The 26,375-nt window shown below is 34.1% G+C and overlaps 4 protein-coding genes across 6 annotated transcripts; 3 read left to right on the top strand and 1 right to left on the bottom strand.

Annotated features, from left to right (window-relative positions):
- The first annotated feature begins 129 nt into the window (after window positions 1-129).
- Window positions 130-4,816, top strand: LOC110684192 (uncharacterized protein YKR070W-like). The gene is made up of 12 exons (XM_021860606.1): window positions 130-573; window positions 658-761; window positions 1,251-1,286; window positions 1,553-1,626; window positions 1,728-1,768; window positions 1,931-2,002; window positions 2,210-2,408; window positions 2,528-2,623; window positions 2,715-2,782; window positions 3,295-3,487; window positions 3,626-3,709; window positions 4,216-4,816. The coding sequence occupies exons 1-12, from the start codon at window positions 473-475 to the stop codon at window positions 4,273-4,275; spliced, it is 1,128 nt and encodes a 375-aa protein (XP_021716298.1). The 5' UTR covers window positions 130-472; the 3' UTR covers window positions 4,276-4,816.
- A 106-nt stretch (window positions 4,817-4,922) lies between these two features.
- On the bottom strand, window positions 4,923-9,069 carry LOC110684193 (enoyl-[acyl-carrier-protein] reductase, mitochondrial-like). The gene is made up of 10 exons (XM_021860607.1): window positions 8,489-9,069; window positions 8,305-8,402; window positions 8,053-8,184; window positions 7,368-7,511; window positions 7,057-7,159; window positions 6,880-6,979; window positions 6,687-6,763; window positions 6,526-6,604; window positions 5,870-5,988; window positions 4,923-5,381 (listed from the first exon to the last, which is right to left on the bottom strand). Exons 1-10 carry the CDS (start codon window positions 8,665-8,667, stop codon window positions 5,288-5,290), a joined length of 1,125 nt encoding a protein of 374 aa, XP_021716299.1. The 5' UTR covers window positions 8,668-9,069; the 3' UTR covers window positions 4,923-5,287.
- Window positions 9,070-15,883: 6,814 nt separating this feature from the next.
- Window positions 15,884-20,016, top strand: LOC110684196 (probable serine/threonine-protein kinase PBL7). Its single transcript, XM_021860612.1, has 5 exons — window positions 15,884-16,263; window positions 16,969-17,249; window positions 17,402-17,591; window positions 17,701-18,092; window positions 18,992-20,016. The coding sequence occupies exons 1-5, from the start codon at window positions 16,131-16,133 to the stop codon at window positions 19,307-19,309; spliced, it is 1,314 nt and encodes a 437-aa protein (XP_021716304.1). The 5' UTR covers window positions 15,884-16,130; the 3' UTR covers window positions 19,310-20,016.
- Window positions 20,017-20,759: 743 nt separating this feature from the next.
- On the top strand, window positions 20,760-26,335 carry LOC110684194 (pre-mRNA-splicing factor CWC22 homolog). 3 transcript variants are annotated; one of them, XM_021860610.1, is made up of 9 exons: window positions 20,760-20,971; window positions 21,231-21,540; window positions 21,679-23,030; window positions 23,127-23,316; window positions 23,994-24,097; window positions 24,193-24,295; window positions 24,424-24,722; window positions 25,282-25,587; window positions 25,697-26,335. In XM_021860610.1, the coding sequence occupies exons 2-9, from the start codon at window positions 21,240-21,242 to the stop codon at window positions 26,132-26,134; spliced, it is 3,093 nt and encodes a 1,030-aa protein (XP_021716302.1). In that variant the 5' UTR covers window positions 20,760-20,971; window positions 21,231-21,239; the 3' UTR covers window positions 26,135-26,335. The 3 variants fall into 3 exon arrangements, with proteins under 3 accessions (XP_021716302.1, XP_021716301.1, XP_021716300.1); XM_021860609.1 differs by having other exon boundaries at window positions 20,761-20,971; window positions 21,231-21,619; window positions 21,758-23,030; XM_021860608.1 differs by having other exon boundaries at window positions 20,761-20,971; window positions 21,231-23,030.
- The last annotated feature ends 40 nt before the right edge of the window (window positions 26,336-26,375 follow it).

Here is a 26,375-nt window from a genome sequence, read left to right on the forward strand (position 1 = left end):
ATCCAACGTCTTACCCATCAAATTCAACTTTGGAACCAAATAAAACATAATTAAAAGGGTGATGGAATTATATTATATATGAGTATAGAAACACACTTAAACTACTCAGTGCAAAAACCATGACACTTTAGTTATAAAGTATTCTTCGTTAGAATTACAACAAGTATGAACCTCTTTTATAACAACTATGCTCATGTTAATATCCAACACGTATATGACATACAATATATGTATATAAGAAAAATAATAAATAAATAAAATACAAGTAATTAAAAAAAAATCTTTCTTTCAAAATAAAAAAATTGTACAAACCAAAGGTTAATCATCAACTAAACTCTCAACAATGTTAATTGCACTTAAGCTAAATAGTTTGACTTTTGACTAGTATGTTTAATTATTCTGCTTCTTCAACTCTACTTTCCCTTCAATCTCACCGGAGAGAGAAGCGCAAGGAAGAAAGAGGAGAATCAGAATGTATAGAATCGTCAGTAAATTATCAACAGCAGTATTACAGAGAGATAAACAAACTTCATCTTTTTTCTGGCGTTCTTTCTCTCATTCTTCTTCTTCTGGGTTCCTTTCTTCATCTCTATTCTCTCTATTTTTCTGCCCCTTTTTAATTTTTTCAATTTTCTGATGAATTGGGAAATTTGACAGGAATCCGTTTGGCATTGCTTTTGATATTGATGGTGTCCTTCTTCGGGGTAATTCCACCATTGGTGGCTCCCCTCAAGCTCTTAGTAAGCTTTATCATCCCCGAGGTCCGTTCTTTTTTGTTTTTGGGTATTTAATTTGTTAGTTTATTGGAGGAATTTAGGTGAAAATAACCCTTAGTTTTTAATTTAATTAGATAAATTGTATAATTTGATGGGTGCCCGTTAATTTATGACAACTTTACATGAAAACAAAAAACTTGATTTGTCACAATTGTCATTGGCATGCCAATCTACTATGTTGGAGATGTGTGGTGAAGTTATACCATCTTAATTTGATAGTCACATTGATTGTGTAATTTAAACCGGTAATGTGACAACTAATTCAAACCTGGAGTACTAGTACTCCATAGATTGTTGTTAATATTAGAGGGTTACTCCTCTTGCCCCAATTGGTTTTAGGATGGAATCTCGAGATAAGTATCTTTTAAACATACTTTGATTGACTTGGGTAAAAGTGAGGAAATATGTTAGTGTTTGTTTTTACATTATTGGTTCGTGTTTTTCGCTAATCTGATTTGATGATTGTGAATGTAGATTCCTTGAAGGTCCCCTATGTCTTTTTAACTAACGGTAAGTTTTTGTTACACTGTCAGTTCATACTTCATGGCCTCATAACATGTTTTTAGTTAATGAATCGTAGAAAAGCATTAAAGCATGCATTATCGACGATGATTGTTGAATTTGAGGATGACATACACCACAATTGTTGTTAGTTTTGTTGTTTAGGACTTTAATTTAAAGTTGGGGAGATCTTGATCTCCCCTGGTTTTGGTAGTTGTAAGTGCTCTCAACTTTTTCATTGTCAAGTAACTAGTTTGGCATATTATGTCTGCTAGGGGGTGGAGTTCGTGAATCCAAGAGGGCTATTGAGTTGAGTAAACTCTTTGGTGTAGAAGTTTCATCTTCACAAGTAAGTTTTTATGTTACTCAGCTAAGGCCTATATGTTGGTGGCTTTCAACTATCACCTACAACTACAACACCTCTTACCTTACTCTGCATCATTATTACAGGTTTTGCATGGACATTCGCCGTTCAAACAACTGGCACACAGGTATCTGCAGACATTGTTGTGATGTAATATATCTATTTTGCATAGCTGTTTCATAAATTCTCTGAAGCATGCAAAATTTTAGAAATCATCGCAATTCCTTTTCTTGGTAGAATTTAAGACTTATTTCTCATCTCCTAATTTCATGTTGTTGACTAAATGCAGGTTTGAGAATGATTTTGTTGTTGCTGTTGGCAAAGGTGAACCTGCTGCAGTGCTGTCTGAATATGGATTCAAGTATGGTCATTATCTACTTTTCTGAGATATTCCTTCCATCCTTCAATAACTACCATGATAAAACTAATGGATGCTAACAAAGGATACATACACTTATAATTGGCCACTTATTACAAGGGTGAAGACTGAAAGAGGGTATAATTTACATGACTGTTCACCAAGTTCTGTACTGCTACAACTTCTCATGCGCTTGTTCCATTTTTCCAGGAATGTTATTTCTATAGATGACTATGCATTGTGCTTCGACAACATTGATCCTTTGGCACCTCATAAAAAATGGACACTGAATAGTTCAGAACAGAGCAAAGGTTTCCCTTCAGCGGAGCTAAAGGAATATGTTTGCTCTCAGAGGGTCCAAGCAGTATTTGTCGTGAGTGACTCTGTTGATTGGAGCAGGGACGTTCAGGTTGTTTGCATAACTCAATTTAAAGTCTACGCTATTCCAACTTGTTCTTTAAAATATATTTATATTCATGGCACATTGTAAATGGTTTATTCCTAGTCACTAATTAATTGTAGTCTTAGGTTCTCTGTGACATATTGAGAACTGGAGGCCTTCCTGGAGAAGAAATTGGAACTCAACCTCCTCTATACTTTGCTCATGATGATCTGAAATACCAAGTGAGTTTACTTTCAGATTGGATTTCTGTAAGTCATATTTTAAAGTGCTTTGTTTATCTGTTATTTACTGATGTGTTATCACCGAAGATAGGGTGCATTCCCCACTGAACGATTTGGGATGGGTGCCTTTAGGATTTCATTGCAATCTGTCTTCAACAGGTAAGGTTTTTGAGATCTCTTTAACAAAGAGCACTAGAGTATATTCTGTTGATATATCATCTGCAAATTGCTTAATCTTCGATCATGTATTTGCTGTTAATTTTTGTAGAATTGTTACCCCATAATAACCTAATTTTTTCTTCGCTCTTGGTTGGGTTTGTTTGTAAATGCACCTAGTAGGCTAGCACACCAATTAATCATGAAAAAAAAATGTTCTGGAGTGTCTAATTTATTAATTTTGATTGTTAATTGTCGAAAAGTGATATTGTTTAAATGCTGAACCACCTGCGCTTGTGATCAGGGGTAATATTTTCAACCTCAAGTACTATTGATAAAAAATAAGCATATGGTCTACTGTTCCCTTGGGTGTTTCTTGGATTGACCACTTGATTGAGATTAATATTTTGGCATTTTTGACTGTAGCATCTTTAACCATATGATAAGTTGTCTAGTTTGGTTCTTAAAAATTGATGTACTGCTCTGATAGACTTATAGTGTGTTTAATTGTGTAGTATTCACCCTCATCCTTTGCAATATTCGGCTGTTGGTAAGCCAAATCCACTTGCTTTCAAAAATGCCGAAAATACTCTTCAGCAACTTCATAACCAACTGACTGCCAATCAAGACCTTGGTGGCATTAGTCCTTTTGAAACCCTATACATGATTGGAGACAACCCTTCAGTTGACATTAAAGGTGCACAACAGGTGAGTCTCATAGCTTGTTCGGCTGTTTGCATTAGTAATTTCTGGTGACTACATCTCATTAAGCAGCTTGAAACATACACATATATACTCTGATGTCATACTGACATTACAATACTTGCAAAATATTGTTTATTTCAGGCAGGACGTCCTTGGTTCTCTATTTTAACTAGGACTGGAGTTTTTAGAGGAAAAGAAAATGATCCTGAATGTCCGGCAGATATGGTATGTAATTACTGAACACTTGTGAGAATTGGTTGTCATGCATTGGTATTTGACATATTTTTGTGCATTTATTTTTCTTTGTAATATATTGAAGTCTGAACACTTATGAGAATTGCTTTCATGAACTTATATTACATGTTTCGAGTGTAGTACTCTCTGTTTCTAAAATTTGGCCATGTGACTGAATGTTGTAAGCTAATGTTGATTTTTTCTTATATTATCTTAAATTCCTAATAACTCGCTCAACTAAATTACTAAAATTTTAAGGAAAGACTACACATCAAACAAGTACTCTATAGGGAATTATGTCAAGAGTTAATTGGAGGCCAAGCTGACATTACTTTAAATTGACCCTATTAAAGCTTATCACAGACTATCTTTTCATCTTAAAGAAACTATGGAAAAGTCTAACAATGTTCCAGGCGCAGGCTCTACCTACTAGCATGTCCGCTTATTCGTTATGTTTATCAAGCTATGTTTGAGTGTCTTTTGTGTTATTTCTGTAGGTTGTTGACACTGTGGAAGATGCTGTGAACTATATATTGGACAAGGAAAACGTTAGCTGAAAATTGGTTGGCGGCATATATATTTGAAGTTTTGTGTTGGATTGAGCTACAATTGTCATTCTACCGTATAAGATTCATTGGGAAGATGCTCCAGTTATCTTCAATGATAAACTTCGATCATCTCTTTAATTTTTGATTCATTCTGCTGCTGTTGTGTATAGGCCAGAATACATTTTCAAAACAGTTTAAAGTAACAATTTTTTGATAAAATCACATGTTTGTAATTATTACTCCATAGTTGTTTATATTTCCACAACTCGCAGACTAACAGTCTCCACTGAAGCCTGAAGATGAAATTATTGGTGCTACATAGCAATTTGCAAGGCATGATAAACCGATCTCTGGATCTGGACACCAATGGCAGGGTTTTCTTTAATAAGAGGGGGGCAATGTAAAAAAAAAAATATAAAAAAAATCACCCAAATTGGAAAATCTTTCCTGGAGAGCAGGCAAAATGATCTACTGATGCTGCACGCATACTAGTATTTGCTTCATGCACAACAATAGTTGTCTGCATTTTTGGGCAAAAATTGTGTTCCGGTAATTACTGGCAATACATAAGAATCGACCTGGGTGAAAAATTAAGAACGGTAGGTAAATTATCCAACATATGTAATATTCAAACATATCTTATTATCAGTAATACAGTTAAAAATGTGTCTTATATTGTATATTAGTTTATCCATAAAATCTGGATATCAAACATAAAAAGTTAAAACTTTGTATAATTTAGGTTGCTTTGGTATCAAAACATTTGACCTTGAAGTTCCCTTTTCATTTCACACAGAATAAAGACATTACTTTATTGATGGACAAGTTAAGCAATTGATATAAACTTAGAATTGTAGTATACTAAGAAGGGAGGGTTGACATATCAACAAGTATGCAAGATTTACAGTGCTAATTTAAAGATTCGCTCAACTTTCATGAAACTGCCGCTGTCACTGAACTTCTCCAACAATTATTCTCGGATTAAATAACACTGTAACAGCACAAGCCAGCATCACCACAATCAAAAAATGAGGACTTGTTTAGGGTTGCTCCCCTGTTTACCAAGCGCCTTATCCAGAGCAATATGAAAATCTTTGAAAGGAACAAGTTCCATGCTGCAAGCAACAGATGCAAACAGGCGTAAGAAGCATATAATCTAGAACAAGCGCAATTAAGCAGGATTGAATAATCCTAAAATCTCCCTCTACTCCGTATTATTAAATACCAAAATTAGATTATCCAAAATTATCCTAGGGACATGGGGCCAAGTTGTGACTAGGGAATAGTATCCAAATTAAGTTGGTTTTATCAAAGTAAGACAAGCAAACTTAGGAGTTATTCCTGTAAAATTCTCAGACAATTTATTTGCTCTTCGTGATAGCAGATAGAATTAGAAGAAATAAAAGGACAAACAGCCAGCTTAAATGTCTAACATTTGCAGCAACTAGAGTTCGTAACAAGGGGGCAAAAATAGAGTAGTATGGAAAGGTTAAGCTATCCAACTAAAACTTCTAACATCGTATGTATAATGCAGCATAGATAATTTCACATTCAAAAACATTGAAAATTTATAACGTATATAATTCTGCAAAAGAAAACTTACTCATATTTTATCTTTCCATCACGCATCAGACCTAAAAGTTGATCAATCATATCTCTGCATTCATCAGCTTTATCTGAACTCATCCATTTCTGAAGCCAGAATCCCCTCAAAGAAAGATCCTAGAAATCCATGGAACAAAGGATATCATCAGCTAACAATATACCACATATTAGAAACTCAACATTGGTGATAAGGTGCATGATTAACATTTACTACCTCTATTTCATATTATTTGCAACAAATAAGTTTGCACGTACTCCTAGGCAAAATTTGCTCATGAGTGTTAAATGGAGAGGGAAAGATAGAGATGCATGTGATGAGGAGAAGATAGGGAGAAATAACAACTTAAAAATAAAAAAATAAAAAAAAAATAAAAAAAAAACACAAACATTTGTTGTAAATATAAAGCATCCATTTTTTACAAATGTTACATATAATATGAAACGGAGATAGTATTTAGCAGCAACAAATGTCACTTTTTAAAAAAAAACAAAATGATTGGCAAACAGCAAAGATCAATGAAAAGTAGTTAAATGCAGATGATTCATTCAGACAGACTATATACTTAATACAATCACCTAACCAACTAAATTGGATCCTCACTTCTCACAACTCTGTCTCTGTGATGCACAACAACATCATAACCACAAGTATACCTTGAAGATGAATGATGAAGTAGACACTGTAACAGGCTTTTTAGACATTCCGCCATATGTCACCATAGTTCCTCCACTCCTGGCAAACAGAAAATGTTGTAAATATCATCATAAGAGCAGAGAGACTTAACATTACAAAGAATCAAGTTGAATATTGAAACCTCAAAAATTTGAGAACCAAAGTAGCAGCATTTCCCCCAACACAATTAAAACCCAAAGCTGGTTCAGGCAAAGATCCCTAGAAAGTTCAAATTCTTATAATTAACAAGCAGATATAATTGATGAAGAAGATCTTCAAACCGACACGCATGAGGATCCAGTAACTATAAAGATTTTGATAGTGACATAAATTACCAGCAATTCCTTCACTTTTTTCACGTCTAATTGGCTTTCAGTAAATACTTCATCTGCCCCAAGCTTCTTGAGATTTTCCTTTACTTCATCTGCCCCAGCCCTGAAGCAAGTGAAAGACTCACGAAATTAAAACCAAACAGCATCATTTCAACACCGATCAATCGTTCACACTAGCACCTGTCTCTAATAATGTTGATGCTATGGACACCTTGAATTCGTGCAAGCTGAATGATGCACTGCCCGACCATGCTTGTTGCTCCGTTTTGCACAATTGCATCACCTGTTGATAATTCAGCAAGATAAATAAAGTACTACTAATTTGGAAAGTGAATAAACTGCAGGTATTAATCATCACTAATTATATCTAAGGCTGCAGAGCTGCATACATCCAAACCATCCTAGACAAGTGACAAAAATTGTATAATTACTGAGTAGTGATATTTAAAATGCAAGATAATTTTATTTTTTAAAAAAAAAGGTCAGGTTACCTGGATTCAGTTGGACGAAGTCTTTAAACATTCTAAAAGCGGTCAGAGGATTGACAGTGACTGTGGCAGCATACTCCATAGGTGTGTCTTTGTTAATTTTGTGCCATACACTTTGCTCTTGTACGATATAGGATTGCCATGTTCCTGAGTAAAGCAACCAATGCAGCATAAGCTAAATGCCCCACAATGGATTGGCATGAGAAAACTAAAGCAATTAGCCAATTACACTTTCTCCCTCAGCATTGCAAGAAAGATCAGGTCAATAATTCTAGAATCATAATGTTGTAGTAGTTTTCATCTCCTCAGGTACTTCCCAACTTTAACAAATCAATATCATATACGCCATTCTTAATAGCACACGTAAAGCACATTGGAAAAGCACCTTGATAAGGGATCATACCAAGATAAAGTATGTTGGATAATAAAGCAAAATATACTATAATCATGCTATTGAGAAACTAACAATGTCATTATTCGGATCCTCATGATGATGCTAGGTCCATTGTAAACACGAATTCCAGGATAAGATGGGCAATATACGATAAAACATTCCTATTAGAAGTTGCCTCATATCTTACATAATACGAAAGTCCTACACTCATATTAACTAACTATACTGCAATGCAAACCATGAAATGCAAATTACAACAAAAAAAAATAGATAATAAGTTTGAAAGTTGAATACCAAAGGAAGGGGGAGAAGGAATAACCCAATCACCAGGGGAAAGACCATTAACACCAGACCCGACCGCGTAAACTTCTCCAACACCTTCATAGCCTCCAACTGCCGGTGGAACAGGCCTTACTGGATAAACCCCTGTATAAAACATTCAAACAATTGCACAAAAACTCATTCAAAACCCTATAACAACCAAAACTAAACCAATCAAAATTCACAAAATTGCATCAAAATATAATGCAGCAAGAATTTATATACCTTCAATTCGATTAATATCAGAAGGATTGATGGGAGCAGCAAGCATTTTAACACAAACATCATGTGCTTTGATTTCAACCGGCGGAAATTCCACTAATCTGCAAATTTAAACCCTAGAAATGTTTATGAGATGAATTTGAGAAAGTGCAATGTAGTGAGGAGAGAGAAAGAGAGAAGGTGGGACCTGGTGAGTTGGTCAGGTGGGCCGTGCTGATCGTAAACCACCGCCATTGACGGCGGAGACATGATCGCTGCTGAGAAAGCGCGGACATAGTTTCGACGAAGAGGAAGTTGGTGTGAACCAAAGTGAAACGACGCAGTTTTGAAAGCTGATCTTAGAGCAAGTTGCTTCATTGCCGCCATTTTTCTCACCTTTTTTTTTTCTGAAGGTGGATTGCTGGAGTATAGCACTACAGCTCTAGAAGACACGAGACTTATCAGTAAGACGACACGGTGTCGTTTTTCTTACCAGGGGAAGTGAGAGTTTTTTTGTTTTTGTATTTTTTTTTTCAAAAAATAAAAGTTTATTTATGTTAACCAATTTCAAATCATTTATGGAATTTAGGTCTTGTTGTTCTTGTTTATGGTTTTCTCATTAGCTTTTCGCTTTTGATTTGTTATCTTGGTCATACAGTTTAAAAAAATTAAACAATTAAATGTTATTAAAAGCGAATCTAAGGGGACAATTAACAATGCATTATTAAAAAATTTCCCGACAAAACTACTTTCTAAATACACCAATGTCATTTTCAGATAAAACAAAAGGTGGCTAAGAGCATCTCCAATGGAAAGCTACAATGCTTTGTAGCTTGCTTTTCCATATCAATTTCTAAGATACAACACTTTTTATGCAACAAATTGTTCCAATAGTAAGCCACGACATATTGTAGTATGCAAAAAATAAAATTTTCAAAAATAATAGATAATTATACACATGTAACAATATGAGTGGAGATTATTTGTCTTATTTTTCAATCAAGCATGTAGCTTGGTTGGGCTACAGTTGATTGCATGTTGCTCAATTTTTTGTTCTCCAATGGTAAATATGTAGCTAGGAACTTTATTTAAATTGCAAGCAAGTCCTTATAATTGAACCATTGGAGATGCTCTTGCCCAACTTTGTTAATATAAATTTTTGCGAATTAATTTGATTAATGTCCTCATCTAGCAATTCACAATTTTGTCTCACCCAAACTAATTCATAATTTCTTTCTTTTTTTTTTTTTTTTTTGAAAGAACATAGTTTCAAAATTTTAAGATATTATTCGGTTTAATATTATGTAACCCCTTATCACAACAATATAAGTGGAAATAAAAAATCATTCAAGAGTGTCAAAATAAGAAAAGAGAAATACAAATTTAAAATATCCCACAAATCCACAATATAGATTTGAGAATAAAATTGGAATATATATAGAACTATTGAAGCTTGTTTTATTACAAAGAGGTCACATCATTGGTGTGACCACTATTTTATGCATTAAAATGGTCGGTGGCCGGCGGCCATCCTATACCACCGATAGCCACTATTATTTGACATCGGCAAACATTTGACTATAATTTTACACAATTAATTACTTGTATTTTCCTTAATTGGTGGTCCTCATTTCTGTTCGATTTCTTGAAAAATGCAAATTATTGGTTTGGGCCCACAAATTACAATATGAACCTAGGTTGGTGAATGTTTCCCTTGGAACTTTGACCCATACATTTTTATTAGTATGTCTATAATTCTATATGACCATAAATCTATGTCTAGGCCCATTTCTTTATACACAGATTTATGAATGTATTATTTTGGAGTAATAAAGAAAGAAATTAAGTTTTTTTTTTACAAAAATTAAGTATGAGTTCTTTCAATAGTATTTTCATTTTTTTTTATAATAAGAAAAGATAAACAAGAAGTTAGGATACTATTTAATTCTTATACTTTGATAATATTCCTAGAATCCTAAGTCCCTAAGGAGTAAGGAGTAGCCGAGTAAGGATCAATATATATTTATATTTACATTTACATTCACAACTCATAAAAAAACACTATAATGAATAATAAAAACTATTAGAGCACCAACAACAACGAGGATTTGTATCCTTTTAGCTCACTTTTTTGTTGACTAAAAGGATCCTCATTGATGTAAAAGAGGGGGAAAGGATCCTCTTAAGAAGAGGAAAAGGTGGTTTCCTCTTAATGGAAAGGATTCTTTTCCTTGGCTCTTGTGCCAAAAGCTTTATTATTTTTAGTTTTTATTTTTTATTTAAAACTATTATATTAATAAATAATTATATAAATAAGAGATAGAATATATAGTGGGGTATATGTAAATAGGAGATTGAAAATGGGAAAGCATCCTTATTGATGTTAAAAATATTAGAGAAGGAGAATGAGAAAAAGGATGGAGATAGTGGGAAGTGATGTGGAATAAAGAGAATATGATGTGTCGATTGGAGAAAAAAAGAAATAAAATGGGAAAGGATATATTTATCCTCACCATTGTTGATGCTCTTAGTAAGATTACCGTTATAAATACTTTGTATGTACTAGGTTAGGTCCCGTGCCATGCACGGTTATTTTTAATAATTGTTTCATATTAATACTACAATTAGTTATAAAATAAAAATTTGTTTAAAATATTATGCTTAATTTATGAAAGAGCCTATTAGCTAGTATATTTTCTTTAAAACTACTTTTGCCTACACATACCTCTATGTGCACCCGGGGGTATGTAAAAGGTGATAATTAGCCACTGCTCATTGGCAAGACATGATTTTAAAGCTATGCATTTGTTAATATGCATATATTTTTGTATATATTTGATTTCACTAAATGAATTTATTAAAACGCAGGACATTAAAAATTATGTTAATAATTTTTTTTTCTTTTCTTTTTTGCTTAAATTTAAAGTTGTTATTTTTTTTGGAAGGATAAATCAAATCTTTTATTTTAAGTAATTTTTTAATATTTGATATTCGAATTACTTTCTTGGAGCTTTTAATATATAATTAAATAAAAATAAAAATAAAAATAGAATCCTTCTAGTAATATTTGACACAAATTCTATAAAAAAAATCTATTTTTTTTTTATATAGTTGATAATATATTATGGAAATATACATCAAATCTTTTAATTGTGTATAAATTTGTTATCTTTTATTTATGTATTGTATAAGATTTGTTTCCAAAATATTTTTTAATAAAAAAAAAACTAAGGACACACCAGAAAATGACACGTGTCATTGCTGGTGTGTCTTTTAGTATATAGTTATTGATTGATTGATTTTATTTGCTTTCTTTTTATAAGAGTAATTTTTTTTTTAAAAGGAGCCCTTGGTTTTATTGGTAGCATAGGGCCTCCAAAATGCTTAAGTCAACCTTAATATCATTTTGACCAAGTAAAAGTAACCCTTAGTATCCTTTTACTGGTGAACAAATTACAACTCAATATTATATATTTTATAGTAAATGTTAATCGAAAGAAATAAAACACAATTCAACTTTGTTTTTCAACTCTAATAATGATGATAATTATGAAAGCCAATAAAGATATTAAATTAATGTTTTAGTTTAGACGATGAACTAATTAATGATATTCCATTTGATTTGCAACAATCAAAACCCATTAGAAAGCGTGAATTGCTTGCAGAACTTAGCTTAGCTTGTCCCTTTCACAAATACAACATTGAAACGAATATGACAAAGGTATATTCAAAAATCGATCAATGCCTTATAAAGTCATCCACTATTTATTTGATTTTAACGAATTTACACATTGACTACATATTATATATATGCTTCACCACTAATCCTGAGATAATGATACAAAGATTAATTAAATTATCATTAATTAATTTCACTTCTAGCTAACGTTACATACTATTTCTTGCTTATGTGTGTGCATCACAAAACTGAAAAAACGGCCGACCAATTTTTTTAGTGGCAAACTTTGATTAGTTATTAGCTCAACTAATCCTAAGTTTATCATGAGAAATTACATGATAGGAGTATGAGTCATTTCTAAAGCTATCGACGTTCGACACGTGTAAAGTAGAGTGAGCTAATGTTATGATCAATAAATCTAAACCGTCCATATGTTGAAACCTTGGAATATAATTTCTAGATTCCTTGTTAAACTTCATTTCACGTAAAGTAAAATTAATTAATTAAGGTACTTTATAATAGCATGAGCTCGGCAAACTGCATGGTAATATTGTAGAAAATAAATGGTGAATTGGGTTATTGACACATGGCAAAATTAGGTGGTAGAAAAATTGGGGTTTTAATTTAAAAAGCTTAAGTTTGTTTGAGTTGTTTCTTTCCAAACAAATCTAATCCGTAGCTTACAAGTTGGTGCACGATTGTTTGAGTGCTAATTAGTTAACCACGCCTATTGGATTTGATAAGGATTCTTTTAGTTTTCATTTGGTTTATGACTTTAATTTGAGGGAAAAATATTTAATGATTCATTCAAACAATAAATGGGGTATTTACTTATGTTAATTACGTGGTTGTCTAGTGTCTACTCATATGTAGGAAATATCACAATTCACAACTAGTGATGAAGTTGAAATTTTCAAAAAGTTTTCACCTATGTTGTAAAAACTAGAGGTTAGTTGTTGTTATATGGAGTACAATTTAGTCAAGTAAACATTTCTTATTTACTCCACATTTTATGTCAACCAATTCCAAAAAAAAAACAACGGATTATTACTAAATTTAATTAGTAACGTGTCTTACTATTAGTTGATATAATGGCGTGTTAAATTGGCATTATAGAAAAACAATGAAATTAGACTCAAAAGATAAAGATATTACTACAATAATGCATGTATATATATATATATTTGTACATTAATTCTCTTATCTAACGTCTTGCGAGCGCTCATTAACTTTTGCCTATATATATATAGTCTTCATAAAAAAAAAACATATATTGATATATGTTAACTAATTTATAACAATGAGGTTACTTCTAATGAATTGATAGTTTTGAGTTAGTAATTATTCTATAAGTTAAAAACTTATAATGTTATCAATATATATATATACATTTTGATAGAAGAAGATTGATGATATTGAAATTTGAATATGTCAGTTGCACTGACAATTGAATATGTGTAGCAAGTCGATCAGACAAAAGACTAGCTGAACAATCATCATGTACACCAAGGATTTTTGTTTCTTAATCCACGCTATTTTCTTACAAACATAACGGTATCCAAGTAAGGATAATTTATCTTTGAGGATTGACAACTATTTTAAGAATAATTACGATGTCTATGCATGTGAAAGTAGTCATCCACTATATCACAAAGATCAAATCGACTTTGTGTAATCCACATCAACATGCCTTCAAAACCAATCTAATTACACAATTTAAATTAACTATTCTATACAATATTAATTATGTTTATCAATTAATAAATTTTAATAAACTGACCTTCAATATTTTTAAAAATCAATATTTTTATATAAAAAAAAATCTTATCCAAACCATCTCAGATTTCAAATATTCAAAATTAACAAAATGGAAAATCCAAAATAATAAATGGATTGCATTTTACTCATTATCTTACTCAGCACCACATCATACTATTTGATTTATAGGTAGACAAATAGTCATGTCATAATTAAATTATATAGATGCAAAAAAATTACAGCTGTTAAAAGTGGAAAACAGCTTGAAGGCAAAGAACATGAATATAAATTTACCGATCCAAAATTAAAAGCAATGAAAATGTGGATAACAGCTTCTTTATACGAGTAGTTATGTAAATGTTGGTCCAATTCCAACAACCCATAAGCTACAACCCTCACCGCGTTATTCAGAAATTAAGAGCTGGAGTAGTGGAGCTCACTACCCCAAACAGGGTTTTATTTTTGTAATTACGGAGAAACCTCTTCTTAATTGAATTTACTATTTTATCCTTCCCTATTTCTAGTACGAAACGTGGTACGCAACCAGCGGGGCTACCAAACTCAACCGTGTGGCTTCTGTAGGAGAACTCAGTCAATGTGTCCAAATTTTAGATTTCTTTTTCTCAGGAAAATGCTATTTTTAATTATTATTGTAATTTATACAAAAATGGTTCCACCCTCATTAAATGACAAAAGTGACTTTTTTTTTAAAAAAGCATGATGAATATTAACCACTTAATATTAATATATGAAGTACGGAGTTTTTCATAAAAATACTTTTCTAATATGTTTTTGAAATGCATAAATATTTACAGAGTATGTTAGAAATATATTACGTATTATACTTCACTCGAGCGATTTTCATAAATAATGCTAAAATAAAAAATATTTCCGTGTGTACGTTGCTTTAAAAAATATTTCCCACCATACCATCCACGTAGGCTTGGATTTTTGGTTTGTTTTTTGGCTATTAATAAACCGCTAATAAAGATTGCGGTGCTACACAAATTAGAGCCGCTAATGGTATTAGAGGTTCTTCAAATAGAACCTCTAAAGGCTCTAATACCATTAGCGGTTCTATTTGAAAAACCGGTAATGGTTAGAGGTTCTTTAAATAGAACCTCTAATGGTATTAGCGATTCTATTTGAAGAACCTTTAATGGTTAGAGGATCTTTAAATAGAACCTCTAATGGTATTAGCGGTTCTAGTTGAAGAACCTCTAATACCATTAGCTGGTCTATTTGAAGAACTTAAACATAAAGCGTTATAAGTTACTGAGTATTTTAAGTATAAACCGCTAATGACATTAGCGGTTTTAATAAATAAATCGCTAATGACATTAGCGGTTTTAATAAATAAATCGCTAATGACATTAGCGGTTTTTTTTATAAACAATCCGCTATTGTTATTAGCGGTTTATAGCCTCGGATTTTACAACCCTACACTAATTCTACGTGTACGGTATCACGGGAAATAATTTTAAAACTGACATATATACGGAATTATTTTTTATTTTAGCTTTATTTATGAAAATCGCTCTACTTCACTCTGTTCATAAAATAATTTTTTTTATAGGATAAATAAGACAATAACGTATGGAAGAAGAAAATACATAGTAAATTATTTTTTAAAAAATATAGACGTTAATTATTTACACAAAATGCAATTACTTTTAATTATAATGTAACATTTTTATTTTGTGTGGAGAATAGTCTTTTACAACACATAATGATAGATGATTTTTCATACTTGTTTTATTCAAGTACGTTTCGTTTTGTTTTTTTAGTTGAATCTATCAAAATTTGTCGTCCTTTTTTTTTTAAGTAATTTTGCGGTAAATTGTATTAATATAATTCTATTTTTTTTTTCTTTTCAATACTTATTTTTGGTAAAACAATAAAGGGAACATAATACACACTTTATAAAATATTGCACTATAATTTTTATACTGTTAATTAATTACGAAATATTACGTGAATATTAAGTGGAAAAAAACCAATAGGAGTTTTAAAAATGATAACCATTTCAAAATTTGAAAATATGTTTACATTATTACACCCTAAATATAAATATTTTTATGTGTCAAAAATGAAATATTTGTCTACTGTACATTACCAAACCCCAACACTCTCTGCCTTGTCTCACACCCAAAAAATTAAAAGCAAAAACAAAAATAAAAAAAGGAAAGCAAAACACAGATAAAAAGAAAAGGAGAGAGAAAAAGAAAGAGAAAAATTGTCAATTTATTTTTTTCATTTTTGAACAACTGAAGAGGGGCGGGTGCTTTGCTTGTTGTTAGTCACCCTCCTCTAAATTTTTTCCCCAAATTTTCTCAGATTTTTTTGATTGGGTTGTTTGTTTCTTGTAAATTTTACAAAAGAACAGAGAAACAAAGAACAAAGGAAGAAGAAGATGGGTTGTTTTTTTGGGTGTTCTGGAAATTCTAACAAGAAAAAGCGATCAGAAAACCCTAATCATAATCCTAAAGATTTTGTCAATTCTAATTTTAAGAATAAAGCCCAGGATCGTACATCTTCTACTGCAGGTAATCTAACTTTCCCAAATAAATAATTTAAAAAGTTTCTGGGGTTTTGAGTTTTTGTTTAATTTTCTGGGACACATTGATTAATTTCGTTGAATTTTGATCATTTAATGTGAACCCATCTTTTGTTTTCATCAGAATACACATCAATTCTACTTCAATCAACTGAAATGGGTTTGAATTTTGGGTGAATTTCATCCTTATTTACAGGGGAATTTGATGTTGTATTCTTTTATCAATATGTTGATTCATGTTGATTTTCTGCAAAATGTAACAACACAAATTCACTTTTAGTTTTTCGAAATTTCAAGTTTTCAAAATTTATTTCTTTCTTTTATAGTGAATAGTTTGGTGGTTGAATTCAATTAATTTTCCGAGTTTGTATTATTTATTTCTGGGTATGTTCATGTTTATAATAATCTGATGTTGATTTTTTGTACTTGATCATGCATGCTTAATTCTTTCATGATGTTGTCATGTCAATACGTAGTCTTTCATGCCCATGTTCTTACAGTCTAATACGTCTCTTATTGCTCATTTCTTTGACTTTTACCCCTCAATTTATCATTAATCTTTTTACTAAATTATTAGGCTATAATAATTACCTTAAAGAATTTTCACTTTTCATTTTGTTTTTTAATGCATGTTAAACTTCACACTATTTGGTATTATTGTCTAGTAGTACTTATTTTTGATGTGGTTTTATAGACGAATCAGCTGCTAAGCAACAATTGGACTCCAGAAGGGATGTTAATGCAAGGAGGGAGGAGGCTAGGGAAGTGACTGTTCCGTCTTCGGATGCTAGACCGACGGATGGTAGGGTGTCGGGTGTGACTGATGTTACAGTCCAAGGTGACCCTAGTAGGTCCAAGGCGCGGACATTTACGTACCAAGAGCTTGTGGATGCAACCAATAATTTTCGATCAGGCTTCCTAGGCGAGGGTGGCTTTGGCAAAGTGTATAAAGGGAAATTATTGGATACTAGTGAGGTCGCTTTGTTAATCTTGTTCTTTGGATATGTTAGATGCTAATTTTTGTATTTTTTTGTAAGCTCTGATTCATTTTAAACTGCTGTTTATATGCCTGAAATGGTGGATGATGGTAGTTTCTTGGAGTAACATATATGCCTTTTCTGATACAGGTGGTTGCAATCAAGCAACTTGATCGTAATGGAGTACAGGGCATCAGGGAATTTGTTGTTGAAGTGGTGACACTTAGTCTAGCTGATCACCCTAATCTTGTGAAATTAATTGGGTACTGTGCTGAGGGTAATCAGAGGCTATTGGTGTATGAGTACATGCCACTAGGATCCTTGGAAAGCCATCTACACGGTACATAGGCGCCTTTGTGTGTTTTTTTTGCTACAAGTAGACCTTCTCTAGCAATTTTTTTTCATATCCTAATGCATTTTTTGTATTGCCTTGATAATGAATGCTGCAGACCTCCGAAATAAGCAGAAGGCTCTTGATTGGAACACAAGGATGAAAATAGCTGCTGGGGCGGCTAGGGGCTTAGAATATTTGCATGACAAGATGCAGCCACCTGTAATATACCGTGATTTGAAATGCTCAAATATCTTGCTTGGCGAGGGCTATCATGCTAAATTGTCGGATTTTGGGCTGGCCAAAGTAGGTCCAGTTGGAGACAATACTCATGTATCGACTCGGGTGATGGGTACATATGGTTATTGTGCACCAGATTATGCAATGACGGGTCAGCTGACTTTTAAATCAGATATATACAGTTTTGGTGTTGTTTTATTGGAGCTTATCACAGGAAGAAAAGCAATTGATAGCACAAAAGACGGGCGCGAACAGAATCTTGTTGCTTGGGTAAGATTGCTGTTTCATATGTTAGATTGGTCTATTGTTACTTGAGCCTTTTGTTGCTTTCATGTGATTTTGTTTTTGTTAGAGATGTTGCTTGGCTGTGAAGTATTACCTTCTTGCTAACTTTAGTTGCATCTGATTTGGGCTGACCTTAGTCTAAATTGGCTGATTATATTGATTATGTTTACATCAGCTTACTACTTGCCCTGAGGTTCGATATCTTAGAGTTTGAGAGCAAAGTTAGTGATTATAATTAAAATCTTAGTCCAGATTCGCTTACTAAATATGGAGTGTTATAATTAGAAGTTTCATGTCTTTTAGAGGTTAATACTTTCCTTTAAATCCATTAATTATTGTCCATGATTCTATTCTATGTCAGGGTCCTGCTTTTACTGTCAAATCATGTGTTGTTTGAATCAGGGCTTATCTCAAACTATGGGCTGCTAGTGTCTGGCTTATTGAATATGGAAATAACAATTAAGCTTTGATAAATTTCCTTGAATTTTTGTGCATCTCTAGTAATTAGGTTGTATATTTACAATTATAGGTCACATGGCTACTGTTCTGAAGCTCTTTTGGTAATTTACTAAGGTGCCCAAAGGGCTTACCCAACCCGCTTCCCTACTATGTTTGGTTCTAGGAAATTTTGGAAATTCTTCTCTGTTGCTTAGTCAACACTCAATACTTATCTCTTTTATCAGCACAATTGGAATTGTTGTTTATTTGTTCGAAATACTGGATGTGCTAGGATAATGCCTGGTTGCAGATTTTTTAAAGACTAAGCTTTCACCATACAAGGAGTGAGATAACTGTTCTTAGTTAATTTGTTGACACTGCTTTATATCTATCTGGCCTGGACTTTGGCGCTTCTAGTTGGCTAACATATTCTGTATTGCTTGCAGGCAAGACCATTGTTCAAAGACAGAAAGAAATTTCCTCAAATGGCAGACCCAGCCCTTCTAGGCCAATTTCCCTCGAGAGGATTGTATCAAGCTCTTGCAATCGCTGCAATGTGTGTTCAAGAGGAACCTTCTAAAAGGCCTTCTGTATATGATGTGGTCACTGCTTTAAATTACATTGCTTCTCAGAAGTATGATCTTGAGGTACATACTCCCCACCATCGAAGAACCCCGTCTTCCTCCAACAATAAAAAAGATTACAGTGATAGTAAGATGCCTGAAGCTGAAGACAGCCGAAATGAGAATGATTCAGAAGACTAGAAGATGGAATAATCAAATGACGTATATCCAGTAATCCAGTATAGTTCTTGCATATTGAAAGATTTTTTGTTTTTTGATATTGATCATACAAGTGGGTGCTCTGTTATCGAATTTTGTAACGCTCAGATAACAGGTGTGACTTCAACCATATTGACAGGACCGGAGTTTCTCCACCTCATCCGCTCTGCTGTGTACATGTGAGATGTGGATCGTTCTTTTTCTCTTCAGTTTTTTGTACGTAAGAATTAAGATACCTATACCGTAGGTAGTTGTCTTAGAGAAAAAATAATCATCATCAATAATAATGATTGTACTTCTTACATCATGTTACTCCTTTGTTTTGTCATCTGAAGTCCAGTACTGGATTAAATGTCCCATCTAGTAACTAGTCCTTCCTGATATTGGCATCTTCATATGTAAGTAAATGGTGATTTGGATAATAGGTGATGGAGTATAAGACGGGATCCATAATACTGTAATATGGAGAAGTACATAAGTTGGAGCAGTAATGCAGTTTGAAGGGTCGCGACCCTTAACATGTTCAGATTCATGAGAAGGATGGTAATAGCGGAAGTTTTTGTACTGTTATAGCGGAAGTTTTTTTGCATTGTAAATTTGTAAGTGAAAGTTATGGATGGTAATTGCACTGTAATTGTGGAAGTTTTTTGCATCGTCATTGAAAGTTCTTAGGAGTGATGTTTGTTGCATACTTGCCGCGTACCAGGTTCTGATTAGACGTCAGTTTTTTCTGCTTGGATGCATCGCTTAAAATATCTAAGGACAGAGGTCTGAAGGTCTGCAGGCTTATTATCTTTCATACTACTAGCCTACTACGTACCTTAATTGTCTTTATGATCATGATTATGTGTATTGTGTTTAACATTGCAAGGCTTAGCCCAATAACAATGATAAGCACTTACAAAAGTTTTTACTACTTTTTTTTTTAAAGACTTGCAACCTTTGTTACTTGTATTAGTTGGTACGCCTTCCATTTCGTCTCCAAATACTTGTCTAATATTACTACTTTGTTAAAAAACTTTTGGTTTAGTGAAATTGATAAGAGACATAAGTAATGAGTAAAGATGTGACTCTCATGGAAAAAAAAAAAATAGCAATGAGATACGAGTAATCTTTTAAGGATAAATTTTAATAGAATTCGGACAAATAATAAGATACAAAAGGACTACAGACTATGGAGTAAATAGTAGTACCAAATAAATGATAATTAATTATTTTTTATTTTCTTTTACCGTACTTTTCTTTTGTTTGTTGTAAACTCAGTCTAATTTCATCCGTTTTCAAAATTTAAAAAAAAATCCAAAAAAACTTACAAACAAATTATACAAGCTTTGGTCCCCGCTCTTGTGGCTCCCTAAACACCCAAAAAAAAAAAAAAAAAAAAAAAAAAGGTTTAATCTAAACGCTTAAAGTCTGTCCTGTCCCATAAATCCATAATTGGACGATACGAGTAGTATAAACACTCAACCCATTTCTTTATAAGACGGATCCAACCCATTAATAACTGTGGCGGGTCATAGGGATCCAAGGCGTCCAACCCATTGAATTGCTCTATTGAAGCGCACTCAACGTTCTCCATTGAAGCGCAGTTGCCGTTCTCCGTTGAATCTAGTTTTTGTATCCCCGATTGAAGCAGCTTCTGAGGTAAGTTGTTTGTATTTGTTATCATCATATCAATTTCATAATCTAGGGTTTATATTTGATTTAATCTAATTTAATTATCAGTGCTTTAAGTTTAGGGTTCGTAAATATATTGGTTCTAAATTCTTAGATTACGAAACATCATAACCAAAAGATAATTGAATATCCCTAAAATTTGTGAGAGAAATCGTATATCCCTAAAATTATGAGATAATTGAATCAAATTTGGTTGCTAATGTATTGCACAACACTTATATGTTAGGGTTCAACTATGAAATCAGAGCTGTTTTCCGCTCATGTTAGGCATGTCAGTGAGAATGATGGGGGAGATAAGTATAGGGAGAGGAGGAGAGGAAGTGAGAGGCGAGAGCGGGGGCAGGAGCAACCGCGGAGATGGATGGAGGAGGAAGGAGATGGGAACAGGAAGAGACGGGATGAAAGAGAAAGTAATGAATTTGGAGGGAGTGATTCAGAGAATTCTGATAAAGAGCGGGATAGGAAGAGAAGTGAGAGGCGAGAGGAACCGAAGAGAAGGGTGGAGGAGGATGGAGATGGAAATAGGAAGAGAAGAGATGAAAGAAATAGGAATGGACGTGGAGGGAGTGATTTAGAGAGCTTTGATGAAGATAGGGATAGGAAGAGAAGTGAGAGGCGAGAGGAACCGAAGAGGAGGGTGGAGGAGGATGGAGATGGAGTCAGAAAGAGAAGAGATGAAAGAAATAGGAATGGACGTGGAGGGAGTGATTTAGAGAGCTTTGATGAAGATAGGGATAGGAAGAGAAGTGAGAGGCAAGAGCAGGAGCAGGATCGACCCAGCAGAAGGGTGGAGGAGGATGGAGATGGAGATAGGAAGAGAAGGGATGGAAGAGAAAGGAGTGGGCATGGAGGGAGTGATTCAGAGGGTTCTGATAAAGAGCAAGATAGGAAGAGAAGTGAGAGGCGAGAGAGGGAGCAACCTAGGAAGAGATCCGATGTGGAAGAAGATGGTGACGAGGAGATTATAAAGGAAAGAGATAGCAGGGAGAAGAATAGGAGCCTAGAGAATGATTCAGAAAGTTCTGGTGACGAGAGGAATTGGAAGAGAAGTGTGAAACGAGAGCAAGAGAAGCCTAGGAAAAGGTTGGATAATGATGAAGCTGGTGATGGGAAGAGAAGTGATGATAATGGACGTCAAGAGAATGATTCAGGGAATTCTGACGAAGAGAGGGATAGGAAGAAAAGTGAGAAACGAGAAAAGGAGCAACATAGGAAGAGGTTGGATGACAAAGAAAAAGATGACAAGGAAATAGTCATTCAAGGCAGGCATGGTAGAAGAAAGAATGAAAGAAGCAGCAGGATTGGGCGTCAAGGGAGTGACTCAGAAAGCTCTGGTGGGGATAGACGACGGGATGGGGAGAGACGCAGACGTGAAAGAGAGAGGAGAAGGCACCGATATGACTCGGATGATTCTTCGGATTCTGATGGGCGTAGAAAGAGGCATAGCATGCGGAGGAGTGATCGAAGAGAGGATAGGACTAGCAAACAAACCCATGATTTTGAGGAAGGGGAAATAAGATCTAGGAAGGAAAGGAATGAGAAAGTGTTTGAGTCAAAGCAAGACGGCAGGAATGTGATTGGAGAAGAGCCTGCAAAACCACAAACACAGTCTACTGCAGCAAATATGAATCCAGGTGGTGATCTTAGTACCCTTGGCAGGACTGGAGGAGTTTACATCCCACCATTTAAGTTGGCTCGAATGATGAAGGAAATTGAGGACAAAAGCAGTGTGGAATATCAGCGTTTGACATGGGATGCCCTTAGGAAGAGTATCAATGGTTTGGTAAACAAAGTGAATGCCATTAATATCAAGAACATTATTCCAGAATTGCTTGGTGAGAATCTGATCAGGGGAAGGGGACTGTTTTGTCGATCATGCATGAAGTCCCAAATGGCATCACCTGGTTTTACTGATGTATTTGCTGCTCTGGTTGCTGTGGTCAATACCAAGTTCCCTGAAATCGGGGATCTTCTTTTAAGGAGGATTATTCTACAGCTAAAGAGAGCTTACAAGCGTAATGATAAGGTTTGTATGATTATTACCTCTTTCCAATGCCATATTTAATTAATTGTTTTCACTGCTCATTTATAGAGTTCTAATCTGCTGAAAATCCATTTACAGCCTCAACTGATGGCTGCTGTTAAATTCATAGCTCATCTTGTGAACCAGCAAGTTGCTCATGAGCTTGTTGCTTTGGAATTGCTCACCATTCTGTTGGAGCAGCCTACTGATGATAGTGTTGAGGTTGCAGTTGATTTTGTCAAAGAATGTGGCTCCATTCTTCAAGACCTTTGTCCCAAGGGTCTTCATGGTTAGTTTACTTGTGCCTTGTTTTTTGAAATTTTCGTTGTTTTCATCATGATTTATTTTTCTGTATCCTTCCATATTGCTTCTTTTTTTTTTTTTTTTTTTAAAGCTTAGAATCTCATAGCTGCCAATGCCATATAGTTAAATTAGTACCTAAAAGAGTATATGAGTGGGAGTTGAGTACCTGAGTACCCATTTTTGATACTCAAGACCTTTTTCCCAAGGGTCTTCATGGTTAGTTTACTTGTGAGTATGTGACACTACCTCTGTTTTTTGAAATGTTCGTTGTTTTCAACATGCTTCATTCTTCTGTATCCTTCCATTTTGCTTCTTTTGTTTGTTGCACTTAGAATCTCATAGCTTCCATATAGTTAAATTAGTACCTAAAAGAGTATTTGAGTGGGAGTTGAGTACCTGAGTACCCATTTTTCATACTTAAGACAGTAAAGCATTTCTCATGATGTTAATTCCTATTCATCTGTATATTTTGCTATGTTCAAGTCAGATGAACATTGTATGGTTTGTCCAAAGTGGAAAAATGCACAAAATCATTTTATAAGCAAATTTTGTTATTGACTAATTGTGCATCTTCTTTGGGTCTGACTTTTCAATTACTCTGCTTTGCCAATTTTTCTTCGGTCTTCACACTGTCCCATCTCATTTATTTGTTTGAATTCTCAGGTATTTTTGAACGTTTTCGAGGAATTCTTCATGAAGGAGAGATTGACAAAAGGGTTCAGTTTCTGATTGAAGGCCTATTTGCCATTAGAAAGGCTAAATTCCAGGTCTGGTATTGTATAACTTATGATGGCATGTTTACTTGTTTGAATTATCAATAATGCTGGAGTAGTGAAGCTTTTGGGGTTTTTTGGATCTGCAGGGGCATCCAGCTGTGCGGCCGGAACTGGATCTTGTGGACCCAGAAGATCAGCTTACTCATGAGATGTCACTGGAAGACGAAATAGATCCTGAGACTGGTCTTGGTATTTGAACTATTCTCGCTATAATTATTCATGATTTCTGCATGTATTAATGTAAACTAAATTGATTAGCAATGTATCATTCTTGTTAGCGATTCTTAGTACTGTTATCTGCTTATATGCAATTTCAGACATTTTCAAACAAGACCCTAATTTCGTGGAAAATGAGAAAAAGTACGAAGAGTTGAAGAAATCCATACTAGGAGATGAGTCAGAGGACGATGATGGATCTGATGCTGGGTCTGATGATGACGAGGACGATGAAGAAGAGGATGAAGACGAAGAAGAGCAGCAGATGCAGATAAAAGATGAAACCGAAACCAACCTTATAAATCTTCGAAGAACTATATATTTAACAATAATGTCCAGTGTAGATTTTGAAGAAGCTGGCCACAAGCTGTTAAAAATCAAACTTGAGCCTGGGCAAGAGGTATGCAATTCTTCTCTTTAAATTCCTCTACCAGATTTTCGTACTGCGTTGAATTTTGCTCCATTGTGACACAGACTCTGCTTTTGGAACTTGATCTAAAATTTTGTCTCTCTGATAGTTTTGGAAGATCTTTTTCTTTGTACCCTTTTAACATTTCACATATTTTGTGTTGAAACATTATTTGCACACCCTATCAGAGATATTCTCGAGACCCTCTACTTGTTATTTTACTCAGGCTCTAATTTATTCTTTGTGCTGCTCCAAATGCCAATGATGCATGTTATTTTGTTACGCAGTCAGTATTATATCTGATTTTTCCTTTGTTTGCCGTTCTGAATCTGTCAATGAAGTTTAATTTCCTGCTGCTCTTGCCTTTATGCTGTGGGCTTTTGGCTACCATTTTAAAAAAGGTTTTTGGGTTGCATGTAGCACTTCCTTTTTCTTTATGCTGGTTTTATTTGCCTGTGGCATCTGTCTTTGGGACTTCTGCTTCTGTGTGCTCTTAGCTGTTTGTTGTAAGCTGTTACTATGTGAAACTTATCTCAAATTGTTGCTGCAGATGGAGTTGAATATAATGTTACTGGAGTGCTGCAGCCAAGAGAGGACATATCTCAGATATTATGGTCTTTTGGGCCAACGGTTTTGTATGCTTAACAAAGTGTATCAGGAAAATTTTGACAGATGCTTTGTTCAGCAATACTCCATGATACATCGACTTGAGACAAACAAATTACGTAATGTGGCCAAATTCTTTGCTCATTTGCTGGGCACTGATGCTCTTCCTTGGCATGTTTTAGCTTACATTCGTCTGACTGAAGAGGACACAACTTCTTCATCTCGTATCTTCATCAAAATCCTTTTCCAGGTATCGTAATATATGACTGTTGTTTCTTACAAAAGAGTTATAGTATTGTGTTCTCTATGGATGTACTTCTGCTTGATTGTTCAAGTAATAAAAAAATCATTTAATGCAGGAATTGTCTGAGCACCTTGGTATCCGGTTACTCAATGAACGGCTAAATGACCCAGCAATGCAGGACTCCTTTGATTCAATTTTCCCTAAAGATAATCCCAGAAACACACGTTTTGCAATCAACTTCTTCACATCCATTGGGCTTGGAGGAATAACAGAGAACTTGAGAGAGTACCTGAAGAACATGCCACGATTGATAATGCAACAACAGAATCCAGAGCCGGAAGTGCCAGAAGATGAATCTGATTCTGGTTCTGGTTCCGATTCCGGTTCTGGTTCAGGTTCAAGTTCAAGTTCATCAGGCTCGGAGTCGTCCTCTGCTGAATCTGATTCTAGCTCCGACGCAAGTTCATCAAGCTCAGACGATGATAGGCGTAATAAAAGGAAGAAGAATGACAGTGGTGGTGGTAGATATAGGAAACGGAGGAAGGGAGACTAGGAAACACAGTGAAACCTTCTCTTCCCTCTCAGGTCTTCTTGCATCGGAGAAACAAGTTTTATGTCTTTTCCTTAGTCTCCGTCAAATGTAGGTGATACTATGTAAAAATGGAAACATAATTTCTACTTGCATAGCTGATAAATTTTATTGAAGGTTTTGTAATTGCTTGGTCCAATTTGTCTCAATTTTTTGTTGTTGAAATTTCATGTTATTTATTTATTTATTTTTGACACTATATTTT

The sequence above is a fragment of the Chenopodium quinoa genome, unplaced genomic scaffold (genome assembly GCF_001683475.1).
Source record: "Chenopodium quinoa cultivar QQ74 unplaced genomic scaffold, ASM168347v1, whole genome shotgun sequence".
Classification (NCBI taxonomy): domain Eukaryota; kingdom Viridiplantae; phylum Streptophyta; class Magnoliopsida; order Caryophyllales; family Amaranthaceae; genus Chenopodium; species Chenopodium quinoa.

Coding starts and splice junctions, on each gene's coding strand:
- LOC110684192 (XM_021860606.1), top strand. CDS start 473: ATGTATAGAATCGTCAGTAAATTATCAACAGCAGTATTACAGAGAGAT. Junction 2,003..2,209: donor CTGTCTGAATATGGATTCAA/GTATGGTCATTA, acceptor CCATTTTTCCAG/GAATGTTATTTCTATAGATG. Junction 3,710..4,215: donor CTGAATGTCCGGCAGATATG/GTATGTAATTAC, acceptor TTATTTCTGTAG/GTTGTTGACACTGTGGAAGA.
- LOC110684193 (XM_021860607.1), bottom strand. CDS start 8,667: ATGGCGGCAATGAAGCAACTTGCTCTAAGATCAGCTTTCAAAACTGCG. Junction 6,764..6,879: donor AAAAAGTGAAGGAATTGCTG/GTAATTTATGTC, acceptor TGAACTTTCTAG/GGATCTTTGCCTGAACCAGC. Junction 6,605..6,686: donor TTGGTTCTCAAATTTTTGAG/GTTTCAATATTC, acceptor TCTGTTTGCCAG/GAGTGGAGGAACTATGGTGA.
- LOC110684196 (XM_021860612.1), top strand. CDS start 16,131: ATGGGTTGTTTTTTTGGGTGTTCTGGAAATTCTAACAAGAAAAAGCGA. Junction 16,264..16,968: donor TCGTACATCTTCTACTGCAG/GTAATCTAACTT, acceptor GTGGTTTTATAG/ACGAATCAGCTGCTAAGCAA. Junction 17,592..17,700: donor CTTGGAAAGCCATCTACACG/GTACATAGGCGC, acceptor TGAATGCTGCAG/ACCTCCGAAATAAGCAGAAG.
- LOC110684194 (XM_021860608.1), top strand. CDS start 21,240: ATGAAATCAGAGCTGTTTTCCGCTCATGTTAGGCATGTCAGTGAGAAT. Junction 23,031..23,126: donor CTTACAAGCGTAATGATAAG/GTTTGTATGATT, acceptor ATCCATTTACAG/CCTCAACTGATGGCTGCTGT. Junction 24,296..24,423: donor AGATCCTGAGACTGGTCTTG/GTATTTGAACTA, acceptor ATGCAATTTCAG/ACATTTTCAAACAAGACCCT.